Genomic DNA, 15,341 nt, shown 5'->3' with positions numbered 1-15,341 from the left:
CCATTTTATAGATGAGAAGAATGAGACATACAGTTTAAGTGACTTGATTAGAGCAATCACACAGCTAAATTTCTGAAGCAGAATTTGAATTCAGGTCTTCTCAGATCCAAGTCTAACACTCCATCCAATTCACCACCAGCTGCCTTTGGGTCTAAATGACTTCCAAGCTCTCTGGGCCTTATTATCCCTAAAATGCAGCAAGTCAGGTTTGAACTGGGAGCTATTTAAAGCCTCCCGAGGGCAAGTATGGAAGATTGAAAAGTATAGAAAGAAAGAGAGTTTTCTTTTCATTTTGGTCTAAGGATCATAATTTTAAGCCGGAATAGACTTTATGTGTAATCTCATCCATCCCCTCACGTTCACAGCTGACAAATGTTATCCAGATGGATGAAATGACTTTTCCAAGACATCTGGCAGTAAATGATGGAGCTGAGATTTGAACCAGTCTCCTGACACTTACTCCATGCCTCTTTCCACCACGTGGCAATAACATCACACTTTGGAGCGTGAAGGAGGGAAAGTAACATTGAAAATGAGGTCAGTTAGTAATGTACCAGTAACAGGATCCCATGAGATGTGGTACCGCAGCAGCCTCAAATTTTCTTGCTCTCATCTAGAAAAATTGTAGAAAAGTGTTGGACAAAAACTTTGGAGAAGGAAGGGAGGAAAGACGGGGGAAAGAAAGTGAAGATCTCTGCCGTTGAGGAGTTCATATTCCAGCAGGAAATCTGACCCATAAAAGGAACAGCCTAAGAATGAGTAGCCATTGATAGTGACAGTCATGCTTGGAACTTGTGTGGTCGTCTTCCTGGTCAGTCCGTGGCTCTAGATTTGCTTAAAATCAGCACTGGGGAAATTGGAAAATCCAGGGGCTTAGTGAGGACTTTCACAGTTTTGGGACGAATTAATCAATGTTTAAGTGCTTGCTGTGTGCCAGGCAGTTGTAAGTGGTGTGAGGCGACAGCATGCATGTATGTGTGGGTGAGACCTTAAGGTTTCCAGACTCCTTTTCATATTTTACTTCAGTTCATTCTCACAAAACCCCATGAGGAGCTGCCGTTGTTATCTTTATTTTGCAGAGGAGGAAATGGAAGCTGAGAGGAGCTATGGCGCAGCTAGTAAGCGTCTAAGGCAGGACTTGAATCCAGTGTGCCATACACCGTGATACTAGCTGCCATGATGGAACGGGGCATTCATGCGCTTGCTGTGGTAGGAAAGGAAAAAGAAAAGGGAGAGTTTTCGGAACTTAGTTAAAAGACAAATGCAAACGTTCCACATGGACAGCGGTCCTTTGGCCACTTTGACACATGATTTTCTCTGTTCAGGTTCCTTCACCCAAGACAATATGATCCTGTGATTTAATGGTGGAAGAGACATTGGAGGCCACTTTCCAATATTCTCACTTCACAGAGTAGGAAGCCCAAGTCCTAGGGAGCATGTGGCAGAGGCAGGACTCGAATACAGAGCTGGCTGATTCCAAATCAAAGGCTCAATTGACCCAAGCGAAGATTTTCACTTGAATGCAATTCTAGCAGAACAGAAAATAGGTGAGGTGAACTGCCCTGGGCCCATTTATCCATTTATTTTTATTCCATCTGCACTCAGAAGAGATCCATCTGAATTAGTACTCCAGAGATGAGAGAGCTCATTTCCAATCCCTCCCTCCTTTTTAACTTCCAACTGTGGTCTGTTTTCCAGTCTTCTTCCTAAACTTAGGATGCTGTTCATGCTAAATTCAAAGGGCTTAGCATTAGTATTTTGGGCAGACATCCATATAGGGAGATGGGCAATCAAATCCATTTGCCTCATAAGCCTGATTTTCTAATGCTCTGGCTGAAGGCTTCACACGTGGGAATTTTCTCTGGAAAAACCTGATATGAGATCATTGTCAGTTCTAATCACCCTCAAGTAGGAGGCAGCTATGCAACTGCTGGGCTACCTGCGAGTAAATATTTCATGCTAGAATGTGTTGTTGTGCTCTTCTTGTTTGATCAGGAACACAAATTCATATTTCTGATTTGAATTAAATATGATTGGATCTTGTATTAGCAGAGCCTGAAAATACAGCCTTAAAAATAACAGTCCCTAGATCTAGAGAGACAGGTAGAGACAAAGAGAGAGATTGGATGGATGGATGGTCAGTCTTCATTTTTAAACTATTTATTTAGGGAGGGGGGGCATGTTCTGACTCCATAGTAATCAGCAACCTAGCATTGTGTCTGACCTCTTACAATAGTAGCTCTGACCTGTAGTAAGTGAAGCTGGTTCTTAGCTGAGTCAAAGTCCAGGGGAAAAAGTCAGCTTTAGAAGGATCTAAAGATCTTTGGTGAAGGCTAGAGGGCATGTCGGTCATTACTGTGGAAGAAGCCCAGTTGTCCAAAGTGGCTGATGCTAAGAAAATGGGATTGGCAAAATAAAGTTTAAATCAACTAGAGAGAAACTAGATGAGAACTGACTAGCTAGACAGGACTACAGTGGGAAAAGATCTAGAGATAAAGATGGAGAAACACTGAACGTGAGTTAGCAACGAGAAATTATTTCTTCAAGAATCTAGATGAAATTGCAAGAGATTTAGTAGGAAATCCTTTTGCTGCCATGGGCCTTAGTTCCTCCCTAAAGCATCTTGTCCAGTCTTGTCTCCATCCATCCACTTATTGATAAAAAAGATACCCAGCTCCTACTGGTGCACACATCACCTTTTTGGGAATGTAGGGAGAATTTGGAGACGGTCCACAAAGAGCAACAGATTCGTTAAAACGGATAGAAAGCCGCATCTGAGGATGGGGGGCTGAGCCTGGAGTCAGAGAGACCTGTGTTCACATTCAGCCCTGAGTACTTAGCAGCATGTGTATGATCCTGATCCTATCACTTGGCTTCTGTTTATTTCAGGTTCCTCAGCTATAAAATGGGGATAATAACAGTACCTAGCTTGCAGCGTTGTTGTGAGAACCAGGGAAATAATATCTGGAAAGAGATTAGCAGTGTGCCTGGCATTTGGTAGGTGATTTATAACATGCTTATTTTTAAAAGTTACTCAAAGAAAGATGGCCGAAGTCAATTATTTTCAAATATAAAAAATGATGTAAAAAGGCACCAATAAACTGTTTTCTGCTCACCCAGAGGATGGAACTAGATAGAGGAAAAGAAATTTAAATTAGGTATAAGGCAAAGCTTCTTGGTGGTGAAAATGATTAAATATTGAGTGATCTTTTGGGAAGATTACGGGCTCTCCATTCCCTGATCTGTTTAACGATGGACCAATAATTGTTGCATATTGTCCCGCGGGGAAGGATGGGCAGAAGGTTAGTCACCCGCCATATGCAAGGCACGCTTGTTACTAAACATGGGAATTTCCAAGAGCTGGATTCAGAGCTGGGACACACAGGATCTGTAATTTCTCAGTCTCTTTATACTTCAGTAGCCAAATACCGCGGCGTTTCCTCGGGCACTGATTAGTTTGCTGGTTTGCCCGGAATCACACAAATAATATCCGTCAGGGAGTGGATTTGAACTCGGGTCTTCCATCTCTTATCCCAGCACTTTATCGGTCCAGCCACATTACTGCTCACTTGGGCTCAATAGGCTATGAATGTCTAAGCCTCACGTTATAAGTTGCTTAAGTACTTCGTGCTAGGAAGCACACGGGCAGTAGCTATTTAATGTCCTTGGATGTAATGCTAAGGCCAGGGATTATTTTAGTCACATCTACAAAGCTAAAAACTTAACTGACCAAACTACCTGAACCGCACAAAGAAGACCTACGAGTCTTCGAATACTCTGTATCTCTGGCCTTTAGCGTCTTTGGATCAAGAACTAAAAGACCCCTAAAGGACATTGAGTCCAATCCCTTATTTTGGCCGTGGGCTGTAAGCTCCTCGAGGGCAGGAGCTGTCACTTACATCCCTGAGGTTAGCACGGTGGCCGGAAGGCGAGAGGCTCTGTGTCTGCACAATTGAATTTCTTCCAAGACTCTGAATCCCAGAAAAGTTGGGGGACTGGTGGGAGGTGGGGGTCAGGACTCGGGTCCTTTGACCCCAAGACTTTTTTCAAGCCCCCTGCAGTGATTTCGCCCCAGACTTAATGTTTATGTCATTTGGTTTTGACATAATGAGGTTGGTTTTTGAAACTCCAGTGGAATTGTGGGGGAAGCCCTTTCCAAATTCTCAAGTGCCCTAAAAACGTCCGTTACTCTTATAGTTCCTTGCACTTCCTTCCCCTGCCCCGAGCGAGCTTTGTTGTTCCTGCAAGTGGCGGAGCGGCGGGATTCCGGGGGCCTGCCGTGACTTCCCTCCCTTCTCCTGGCCCGAGAGCTGACCCTCCCACCTTCCTTTATCTTTCTGGAATCCTCTCCGCGCTTCCCCCTGCCCCACCCGGCCCTTCTCTGCCCCAGCAATTGTTTCCATGGCTAAAAGAGCAAAATTAGCCTTTTTAAAGCTCTGCGCCGACACAATTAAACCTCCCCGGACGGCCCGGGATGGGTCTTTTCGAGACTGTGAAGGTGTTTTTAATTATTCATCCCGGGTTTGTTTCTTAAAGCAGTCTCAGCTGGGCTTTATTATTCAAAGGTTAATGCAAACTGAGAGCCGGGTAAATGAAATTCCTCGGGCAGCCGGCAACCTGCTGTATCTCGGGCGGCCGAGGGCGCGGACGTTGGCGGGGCCTCCCGGAGCCCGATCCCCCTTCCCCGGCGGCCTCGCGGGGACCGGGGGCGCTTTGTGCTGTGGCAGCCGCGAGCGCAGCTACAAATTGCCGGTTCAGAACTCCCCGTCTTCTGTAAAATCGCTGTTTGTTTTGCTTGCTGGGAGAGGGGGCGGCGGCGGAAATCTGAAAGGCAGTAACAGCAAGTGGAGAGAATTGATGTCGGGAGCGTGACTGATGAACTGAGGCCCTGCTCTGCGGGACTCTGAGGACGCGGCCCGCAGGCTCTCCCCGCAGGGGCCCGGAGGAGGGCGGGGGCCCGAAGGTGGAGCGGGGATCACGGGGTCCGCCCAGCGCACGGGCCTCCTGGGCCACACAGAGAAGCGAGGGGGGCAGAGAGAGGGAGCCGCGACCTGCCCCCTCTCCCTGAGGGTCCCAGACCCCCGTCCCTGGCCGAGGCCCCCTCCGGGAGGAAGGGCAGCAGCTGCAGATGCTGGGGGGCTAACCCTCCCTCAGTCGGCTTCCTCCTGCGGCACCCAGATACCTCCCGGCCACGCGGCTCCGTCTACCCCGGGCCCGACTGTCGCTCTCCTCCCCTTCCCACCTAGGGTAGGATCAAGTAAGTGGTTGCGTGTGCTAAAGTACAGACATCTGCACACGTGCGCATGTGTGTCGGTCAGTGGCGCTGCCCTAAGGCCTGACCTTACATTACCCTTCCCCCCACCGCCCTCTTCTGAATTTCCCTGTTGCTCTTGAGGGCACCTGGCGTCCTCGGGACCGACAAGCGGCTGCCGGCTCTCGCCGTGTTTGCCTCCACAGCATCTCTCCCAGGTATGTGTCCTCTCTCTACCTCCAGCCTCCATCAGGCTTCCTGGCCTCTCACCCGGCCCAGCCTCCTCCGGGTGTTCTCCCTTTCTCCGTCTCCGTCTCCACACAACTGCCAAAGTGACTTTCCTAAAGTGCAAATATGTCACTCCCCCATGCAAGGAAATCTCAACGTCACCTGTTGACTCAAACATGATTTCCTCTGCATCCCATCTATTTAAACGCCCACTTGGGGGGGATTGATTGTATAGGTCCTGTGAGCACAGAGAGCTGGCAGCAGAGTAGTTGGAGAAGACAATACTGAGACAATTTAATTTTGCATATGGCAGATATCATCACATATCACCCCGTAAGCCAGAGCTCTTTGAAGGGACCCTCAGTCTATCCTTTGCTCTGCTGCCAAAGTGTTCTTCTTAGTGCTTGATCCTGACTGCCTCAAAACTCCCAGAACCCAATGGAGCCCCAGGTAGCCCCTTCCGAGTTTTTCCTCTAAGTGTATAGGACTCCCTTTCGGGGCCATTGAGCTCCTTTCTTCCAACCCTCAAGGTTTATTAGGCAATACTTGTTATATGGAAGCATAGCTTTAACTCTGTCACCTCTCTCCCGTGTAAACTTCAGTGGCTCCTATCACTTCTGAAACCCTCAGCGGGGCTTTTAAATCCTAACGTTCCTTCTCTCCCTCTCCAGTCTCTTCCCTCTCTGGATCCCCATCATACTCTGTTACCCAGCCGCACTGGCCTCCCGGTATTCTGTAAACACACCATTCCAGTCCCGATCCTGTGGCTTTTCACGGACCGTTCCCAGGGTTAGAATGTTCTCCCTTATCTCCACATCCTGGCTTTCTTCCAGACTCGACCCAGGTCTTGACCTCCTTAACCTTAATCCTGTTAGTGCCTTCCCTCCGAGTTTAGCTCCGAGTTTACCATCAAGTAGGTAAGAAATGCTTGTTGGAGTGGTTCCATCTCGGCTCTAGAATTATTCCAACTTTAAGCTAGGAGGCTTGAGGCTGCCCTTGCACCAGAGCTGGTCTTGGGAAATCTGTGGAGACCCAGAAAATCACCTCCCTGGCTGGCTGGCTGACGCCCACTATTCCCTAATCCACTTTCCCCAGGGAAACATCACTTTCTTATTCAGTCATCTATACCTAAAACAAGCGGCTTTATTGGGAATCCAGGTATGAACACAATGATACAGGAAAATAGAAGCAGAGGTCACCCAATATTGTCCTGTATCATAGTTTTGCTGCCAATATGACTTATTCCCCTTCTACTAGATGGACAGAACACTGAGCCTAAGGAAGATTGGCTTTAAATGTAACCTCAATCCTTTCCATCTTGTGACCCTGGGACAGTCACCTAAGACTTTTGCCTCAGTTTTCTCATCTATAAAAGGGGGATGACAATAGCACCGGAGTCCCAGGGTTATTGAGGAAGGGCACAAAGGGAGGAAGAAAAAAATTGCATGACAACAAAAGAATAGCAGGTTGTGCATGATAGATTTGTAGTTTCATGTGCAACCTTCTTTTTTAAATTACACTGCTATGAAAACTCATGTTTTAGTCCACAAATCATTCATCGATAAATAAATAAATGACACTGTGCTTGTACCACTGTATGTATGTTAGCTGTTATTTAAATGTTATTCAATCTCCCTTTGGACAGTGGCCCTGTGACCCTGCCTCATTTTTCACAGCTGTAAGAAAAAAAAAAAATGGGGATTATGATAGCAACCCCTCCTTGTGTGAGGATGCTGGGAATTACCATATGTAAAGCTCTTTGCAAACCTTCTAGCCCTCTGTGAATGAGAACCATCATTCCGCTCTGGCCAATTACTTCTCTTTTGTGCTCCCCTCTGCTGCTGGTAAAGAAAAGACCCCAAGCCCAAGGTTTCCTGACCAACTTGTGTCTAGTTTGTTGAGGCTTTTCAAGCAAGCCTGACGTGGGGTTTGCTGGGCCACTAATTAGGACTGGTGGTGAGCGGGACTTTGCGCGGGAAGACCCCGGGTCACCCCCAGCCAGCTCGTCTGGGGTGAGTCCTGAAACTTCCGGGTTTCCAGGGGCCTGGAGCCGGATGACAGTTGTGACTGCCCTTCCAGCTCTGCCCTTGCACTGGAGGGCCTGGGCTGGGCTGGAGGCGGCCTTTTCATTGTCCACTTAGAAATGACACGCCAGAAAATTAACTCACCTTAACCAGGTGTGGGGGAATAGGTACCCTGCTTCAGGTACCTACCGTGCTTTCCTGGCAGTCGTTTGCATAAAGTGTGTGAACTGCGAGGAGGCTTATCTCTGTGTCTGGTTCATTCCCTAGGTAAGTCTCCTGGGCCTTCTATTATATATATATATAGCTGAGGCAATAAGTGACTTGCCCAGGGTCACTTGGTTCTAAGAAGTGTTCCGTGTCTGAGGCTGGATTCAGCTCAGATCCACCTGACTTCAGGGCTGGTGCTCTACCCACTGCTCCACCTAGCTGCCCCCTAATTTAATGTATTTTACTAAGATCGATAATAAAATTGTAACTTGAATGCCAATGTGAGGAATCAGGACGTTATCCAGTAGCAAAGGCGGGCCATTGGAGGCTTGTGGAGAAGTGGATCACTGAGATAAAAGCTATGTTAGAGGAACAAGCGTGGTTAGAAAGTGGGGAAGGCCAGAGGCAGGAGCTTGGCAGTTTGAAAGAAAGCGTAGTAAAAATGGCTGTGGCCAGGAACACAACTTCAAAAGAGCCGTGGATCAAGTCCTACAGGAACACAAAAAAGTCCAAAACTTGTTCTTGACCCAGGACATTAGTCTGATGCCTCATTAGGCAAATGCTAAGGAAAAGTTTTTAGTTCCTTTAAGTGTGAAATCATTCCAAGAGATCAATTTACAAATCTGAGAGGAATCTTGTGGCAAAAAGAGTATCAAATTCAGCAGGCCTGGTTTCGAATCCTCTGTCACTCTCTAGCTACAGAACTTTAGGCCAGGTACTTTTTTCCGTCTCATTTTCCTCATTTGTAAGCTGGACTTAGATGTTCTCTCAATTTGGGTCAGTCCGACTATTATTAAGTACCTACTGCATGCAAGGCTTTATTTTCTTTTGGGGGTCTTCAAGAGGTTGAGGGTCTCCTGAAAGAAGACAACCTAGGCACAGTTCAGGAAACTCTGGGCAATTTGAGGAGAGAAGAAAGAACTGAGGAGTAATGCAAAATAAAATTGCAAAGATAGATGGGAGTCAGATTGTAATGGCAGACCAAGGCATTTGTATTTGAAGTTGGAGGCAGTGAAGAGCCACGGAACATCCCTAAAAAGGGGAATAAAAAACTTGCGTCTCTTAACATGGCGGTGCCCAGGGTGGGTTGTAAAGGGAGAGGTGGGAAGCAGGGAGAGAAGCGTGCACCTGGGAGAACTGTTGTGAAGGCGAACTATATCAGACTTCTCACATCAGACTGGAAGAGTGCGAGAAAAGGGAAATTCAGGTGTGTCTCTGAGGTTTTGAACTTGGAAGAATGGTGATATCTTCTGAAGAAATGTGGAAGCGCCATCAAGGCAGGGTCTGTGTTTTATCTAAACTTGGTATCCCCTCCAATCCCTGAGGCAATCCTCTGTCCAAGGTGAATCAGCCTTAAGTCTTGAATTCTGATCCAGAATTTAAGTAACAATTGCTTTTTCCATTAATGTATGTAAGGAAGCAAAAGAGAAAAGAAAAGAAAAGAAAACAATCTAAAAACCCTAAGATACAGTGATTGTTGCAATGGGGATGGGCTTGGGATCTGAGGAACAGAGTCTGAAATCTTCCTTTCCATTTAATTTCTGAGCAAATCCTTTCATCTTCCTGAGCCTGTTTCTAGACCTATAAAAAGAGAGATTAGACTAGATGGTCTTCCCACCGCTTACTGTTAGACAGTGAAACTCTTTGGAAGGAGTTCTGTAAAGGAGAATATTACTTTTATTCTTTAAGATCATTTCCCAGACCCCGCTTGAATCTGGTCTATAAAATAGATCATTTCTGTTCCCACTAAGGCAGTTCAGAGTCCCGTCGGCTGTTGAGATACCCTGGGAGCTTATGTTTGATTCGGTTTTGTTGGTAAGACTCAATCCAAATCTAGTGCGCTTCAGCAGTTGGAGGATTGCTGGGCCGGCACTTGTGCCCGGGTCCACACCCACCACCTGCCCGTCCAGGCTCCGATGCAATGTTCTGAGCATTTTCTCTGTTCTCGGGCCCCAGCTTCTCCCAGGGCTCCAGCTTCCAGGCATTTTCCCTGAATACTTTTCGCATTTGGCTATTCTTGGCTTCCATTCATGTGTGTTCTTTGGCATTTGCAAAAAACAAGTATGTTGGGAAGGGTTTCCTTGGGGCGGGCGAGACCTTGAGAATATCCTTGCCCTCCTGTGACTTGTGCTGGGCAGGTGACAGGAGTCACAGCCTCTGTGCCCACGGGCAAAGCGATGCGATCATCTCAGAAGGGAACAGTGGGGAGAGGGAGAGTGTGTTTGGCTACTTGAAGACTTGGTCACTTGGAAGGGTGGCCCCTCTTTCTCAGATCCCTTTGGAGCCAGGGCTCCTTTTCTGAAAACTGCTTTCCTTCTGAATGTTCCTCTCGCTCTTCCCCGTATTCTGCTCCACCTCTCACTGCTCCCGCCATCCTGCGCCCTCAGCAAAGATGCTCGCCTGAAGCTCTGATCTGATCCTGCCGCTGCCCACTGCGGGGAAGGCCCCGGCTCCCTGGGGCTCCTGGGAGGAAATCTCAACTGCTCTTCAGCTTTTAAAGACCCTCCCAACCCGGTGGGGAAGTGGATATAACTTTGCTGACTGGGAAAATTGTTGAGGGCCAAAGGATATGAAGGAGTCATTCTCAAAACTTTCAGATTATTAATGACTAGATCCGGGGCCTGCCCCTTTCTTGTTGAGTGGAATATAAAAGATTGCTCCAAGTCATAAATAGTACCAGAAACACAAAATGCAACAGCTTTGATCACATCCAGGCAACAGGTCAAAGGACCAGAGGCAGAAGCAGCAGCCCAAGCACCCGACAGAGCCGGGGAGGAGCGGTGAAGTGATTCCACTGTTCTGGAAACCAGTTTGGGATGGGGCACCCCCCCCCCACAAAACCCTCAGAACCCCGAGGTCCCCAGCCAAGCCTGAGACGGCCTCGGTACTTTGTGACTTGGAAGCGCCCATCGTCCCCTGTGATTACGGAGCGCGGGTGCCCGCCCGGGAGCAAGCCGGGACGGTAACAGCCAGTCCTCTGGCAGGGATTCGGAGGAGGCCTGGCTGTTTTTGCGGAGCTGCACGCTATGCTGCAATATGAGTTTGAGAAAAATAGATATTTCTCCATTTACCCTGAGGAAATTTTCTTACCACAAGGCTATAATTTACCCACTACGAACTCTTCTCTCTGATAAACTTATCTATTCATATTGAGGCTAATTATAGTTCAGGGTGGCACCCAAGTGTATGAGTCAGTGGAATGAGTGAGCGAGCTGTGAGACAACAAGCAGCCCTTGTGGCCGGAGCTGCCGACCCCAGCGCAGAGAGGCTGCTTCTGTTCCTGGAATGGTGGAGGACTGGGAAGGGGCGGAGGAGGGGTGTTCTAAGGGACCACCACTTTCCCAGGCCTTCATTTAGGAATTGCGTATTGAGATGGTTTTTTTTGTGTGTTCTCAAGTTTCCTTGGTGCCTTTTGTTACCTACCTTGTGGTTTGTGGTTCGGTTGTTTCCAGTCATGTGACTCCATTTTGGGTTTTCGGCAGACCCTGGAGGAGTCAGCTGTTTACTTCTTCAGCCCATTTTGCAGATGAGGAAGCTGAGGTGAAGTAGTAGGTTAAGTGACTTTCCCAGGGTCACACAACCAAGCCGTCTGTGAGGCGAGATTTGAACTTGTGAAGATGAGGCTTCTTGACTTCAAGTCTGGCTCTCAGCAGAGCCGCCTAACTGCCCAACTTGGTGGTTATTTCCTACTCTGTCTCCTTGATCCGCCAGGGCCATGAGATTCTGCCTTGTAACAGATAAACAGTGAAACGCGACAAACTAGTAGCTAGTCCCACCTGCCTGCATGTGGAGCAGAGGCTCTTGGGTTCTCCCCACCTGGGAGTATAGGGGTCCGAGGTCAGCCACCCTTTTATGCATAGAATGTAAACTCCTTGAGGGATGGGGCTCTCTTGCTTGTATTTGGCACCTGCCACAGAAAATCTCCTTCTCCGTAATAATTCCAAAATGTGGTAGAATAGAAAGAAATCTTCACTGGCTTACATTTATTTCCATCTCTGCAGCAGATGGAAAGTCATCTCCTTAGGAGCAAAGATTTTTATTTAAAAATCCTTCTATTCCCACAATTTTGCCATCTTAATGCTGCATAAGCCTGCGCTGAATTGAATAAAGTTTTTCTTCAGTTCCCGTCTGAATCTCACCTTCAGGGTCTTTTAATTGTGTCATAGAGTAAAGTCTGTCTATTGGCGGAACTTCAGGTCTGATACTAGCGGTGTGATTGTGGACAAATCAATTTAGAAGTTTCCCCATCTGTAGAATGGGGATAATCATAACCTAGTCTCCCAGTAATGTCCTGAGGCTCAAATGAAATGATAATGTTGGTAAAGGTTAAGTGCCAAGGAAATGTCAGCTGTTTTATTATTACTGTTTTCCCCAAAGATTGAGAATCCCTTAGGTCCTTTTGCCCAAATTTCACTCACTCTCATGAGTTCTTTTGCAATACTATATTTCTGAGAAACCCACTATTGTACAGATCATAGCCAGAAGGTCCCATTATGGGAAATCCAGTTTTTGAACACTATGTGTCTGTCTCTGTGTGTGTCTGTCTCTCTCTCTCTCTCTCTCTCTCTCTCTCTCTTTTTAAATAACTTTTTATTGCCAGAACCCATCCCAGGGTTATTTTTTACAGCCTTATCCCTTGCATTCACTTCTGTTTTGATTTTTCCCCCTCTCTCCCTCCACCCCCTCCCCCAGATGGCAAGCAGTCCTTTTTTACATGTTAAATAGGTTACAGTATATCCTAGATACAATATATGTGAACACTATGTCTCAAACAGTCATTTGTTGGTTGCTCCTGAGCAATGTTATAAATTGTGAGGTGGGTTGTAGTCCAGCCTCTAGAATTCTACTTAGCCTTTCCTTAGTATGCCAGAACTTGGGGGTTTAATAGAATTCGTCTTGAGTTCTTGCTTCTAAGGTCCAGGGACTCTGGAAGGAGAAAGGGAAATGACAGATTTCTCTTCCTTTTCTTACAAGTTCAGCTCATCCTAGGCAGTTTTTTGAAGTAGGCAATATTTGTGTCTAGCATGCTCTTACCACAAAATCTTCTTGGTTTTCTTTTCCTATCAGTAATGACGTTTAAAGCGTCCCCAGTGGTGGCTGGTGGTGTATTAGCATCTGACTTGCACTGGATAATTAACCTGGTCTGCTTGGTTATCAATTTTAATGGACTTGCCTAATTCATTATTATGATAAAAACCGATATGATGAACTCTAGATCATACTTGGTTTCTAAGCATGTCTCCATTTCTCATTGCAGTGCTGGACCCAAAGGAGACAACATTTATGAATGGCGGTCAACCATCTTGGGACCCCCAGGATCTGTCTATGAAGGAGGAGTTTTCTTTCTTGACATTACCTTCTCACCTGACTACCCGTTTAAGCCACCTAAGGTCAGTATGATTCTCTTAAGTGATCAGTATTGTTACAAATGAACCCCATTAGAAGTGTGCCCCCCCAACCCCCAAGAACTTCCCAGAGGAGTAAAAGTAATGATGGTGTCTCTTCCTCTTTCTTCCTGTAAAGCTCCCTAATGTTTGGAGCTATCCAAAAGGGGATTGGGTTGCCCTCCTGGAAGAGAAGCTGAAGGTCCACTTGTGGTGGAAGCTCTAGAAGTCAGGTCTCCTTCGACTTGAAGCTGTTTGAGGCTGTGACTCATGACAACTTAAAGACAGACAAGGACTCCCAGGGGAGGGTCCCAGACTCCAGGACCAGGCCTGGCCGGCTGGGAATCCGAGTGGGTCTGGGGGCCAGTAGCTGGGCAGAGAGTGTGGCCGGATTAGGGGGAGAGAGCTAGGAGAGTTCAACATTGGTGGGTGCCCGTGTTTTATCATGTGTTTCATGGAGTTCCACAGGAGGCGTGGAGGTTGTTTGGGATTATGACCTACAGATTGTATAGAGTCATTAAGAAGTCCGTATCAAGCCTTCTGGGACATGAAATTCCTAAATCTGAGTGGCTCATGAGTCTCATATACCTGAGTTTGGTCATCCCTTTGCAAAAACTGGGTCGGCCAAGCAGCCCTCCATTACCTGGGGACTGTGGGCATGGGTCCTTCCCGGCCCACATTTACCTTTGTACCTTTCTGGCACTTCAGTAGCAGACAGTGTGGTGCCGTGGAAAGGGCCCTGGAGGCAAGAGGCTCTAGCTCTGAATTCTACTTCTTCTGGGATCCCAAGCCCATTATGGCCCCCACTTGTTCATCCTGAAAGGGTTAGAATTGGTGAACTCTGAGATCCCTTTCTGTGAGGTCTCTGATGCTCTGAAGCTGTCCCATCTCTAAATTCTAGCTCTGCCTGATGAATTAAAACCCCCAGAGAAATAATTTCTGCTCAGACTTTCTCCATAATCATTTTATTCATTGGCTAGCTAATAATCAATAAATTGATGGTCATCTAGTTCTCTTGATAACCAAAGACAAAAGACATGGCAAGCCCAACAGTTTTAAATGATCCTTAAACAGAAATTCCCTTGATAACTGAAAATCAACCCCAATGAGTTGATATTAGAATGAGAAGAGGAACTCGCTCCTAGTTCTAGCTCCTCCTGTGAAATGGCTTGATCTGAGACTTAGCTGCGTCCAACACTTTGGACAGGGAAATCCATATCCATTCGGCCTCTCCGGTTGGCTTTTTCCATCATGAGCTGAACTCTGATGGGGAGGTACAAGGGCAGGGGCTCATTTCCAGGGGTAAGGACTCTCCTTGACTGGTTTCTGTTTACATTCTAAACAGAAGTCTCCTATTTGGGCTAGTTGGGTAGGGTCCTGCCAAAGATCTCAAGAAGCATGGTCCCCAAGAGTTAGGGGTAATCTCAATCATCCTTCAGAAGAGGCTGACCTTCCACCAGAGCTGGAACTCCCTTGAGGAAACTGAGGAGAAAAATCTGGATGCCAATTTAATAATTGATCATAAATATAATAGGAAAATAATTTCTTTCAACCATCTTTTGTGTGATATGGGCAATCATCCTCCCTGTATTGAATTTCTTTATCTGGATTAGGTGAAATTAGAGTAGGAATTGGATGGCTGCTAAGATGCCTTCAGCTCTCTAGTTATTTCATTGGTAACCATTCAGTTGCTTCCCTCCCTTGATCTGTTTCAGCAAAATATCTCCATATGGGGGTGCTTGGCAAGTCGAACAAATCACCTGCACTCTCACTGACCCTGTTAAAAAAAAAAAAATGCTTATTTCTGGGCAACTTCTTCATCCAATTCCTTCTTCAGATTTGATTTATTTTGTGTTGTTGAGGGAAATGAAATTTTTCTGAGGTAAAAGGTATGGTAGGAAGTAGGAAGAAGAAGTGATCTTCTTCTACAAGAAATTCTGTATCAGTTCTTATCCTGATTCCATCTGAGTGTCAGTGTCTCTCATCTTTGTACAGAGCCTGGGAATGGGACCTCCTTCTTATCCACGCTAACAGCATTAGTGGCAACATCATAGTGGCAATATACAATTCCCTCAAACTCTACTTGGTATATTTTTAAGGCAGTAAGCAGTTTTCTCTTTTTTTTGGTGACCAGAAACCTTTGCCAGCATGTTCGGCTCTTCCATTTAGGTTGGGTTCACCTGTGGCATCCTGGTGGAACCTTAGGGATGTTGACACCGATTTTGGAAAGTGCCTGTTATTAGAGGG

The 15,341-nt window shown here is 46.6% G+C and overlaps 1 protein-coding gene across 2 annotated transcripts in view; it reads left to right on the top strand.

Moving 5' to 3' along the window:
- Positions 1-15,341, top strand: part of LOC127564656 (ubiquitin-conjugating enzyme E2 E2) — a 331,735-nt gene that overhangs the window by 251,263 nt on the left and 65,131 nt on the right. For both annotated transcript variants that reach the window (XM_052001374.1, XM_052001375.1), the window contains exon 4: positions 12,968-13,100. In XM_052001374.1, coding sequence (XP_051857334.1) covers positions 12,968-13,100 — 133 coding nt within the window. The remainder of the gene's footprint in view (positions 1-12,967; positions 13,101-15,341) is intronic.

The sequence above is a fragment of the Antechinus flavipes genome, chromosome 5 (genome assembly GCF_016432865.1).
Source record: "Antechinus flavipes isolate AdamAnt ecotype Samford, QLD, Australia chromosome 5, AdamAnt_v2, whole genome shotgun sequence".
NCBI lineage: Eukaryota > Metazoa > Chordata > Mammalia > Dasyuromorphia > Dasyuridae > Antechinus > Antechinus flavipes.
Note: the sequence above shows the minus strand (reverse complement) of the source record. Positions and strands in the feature narration are given on the sequence as shown.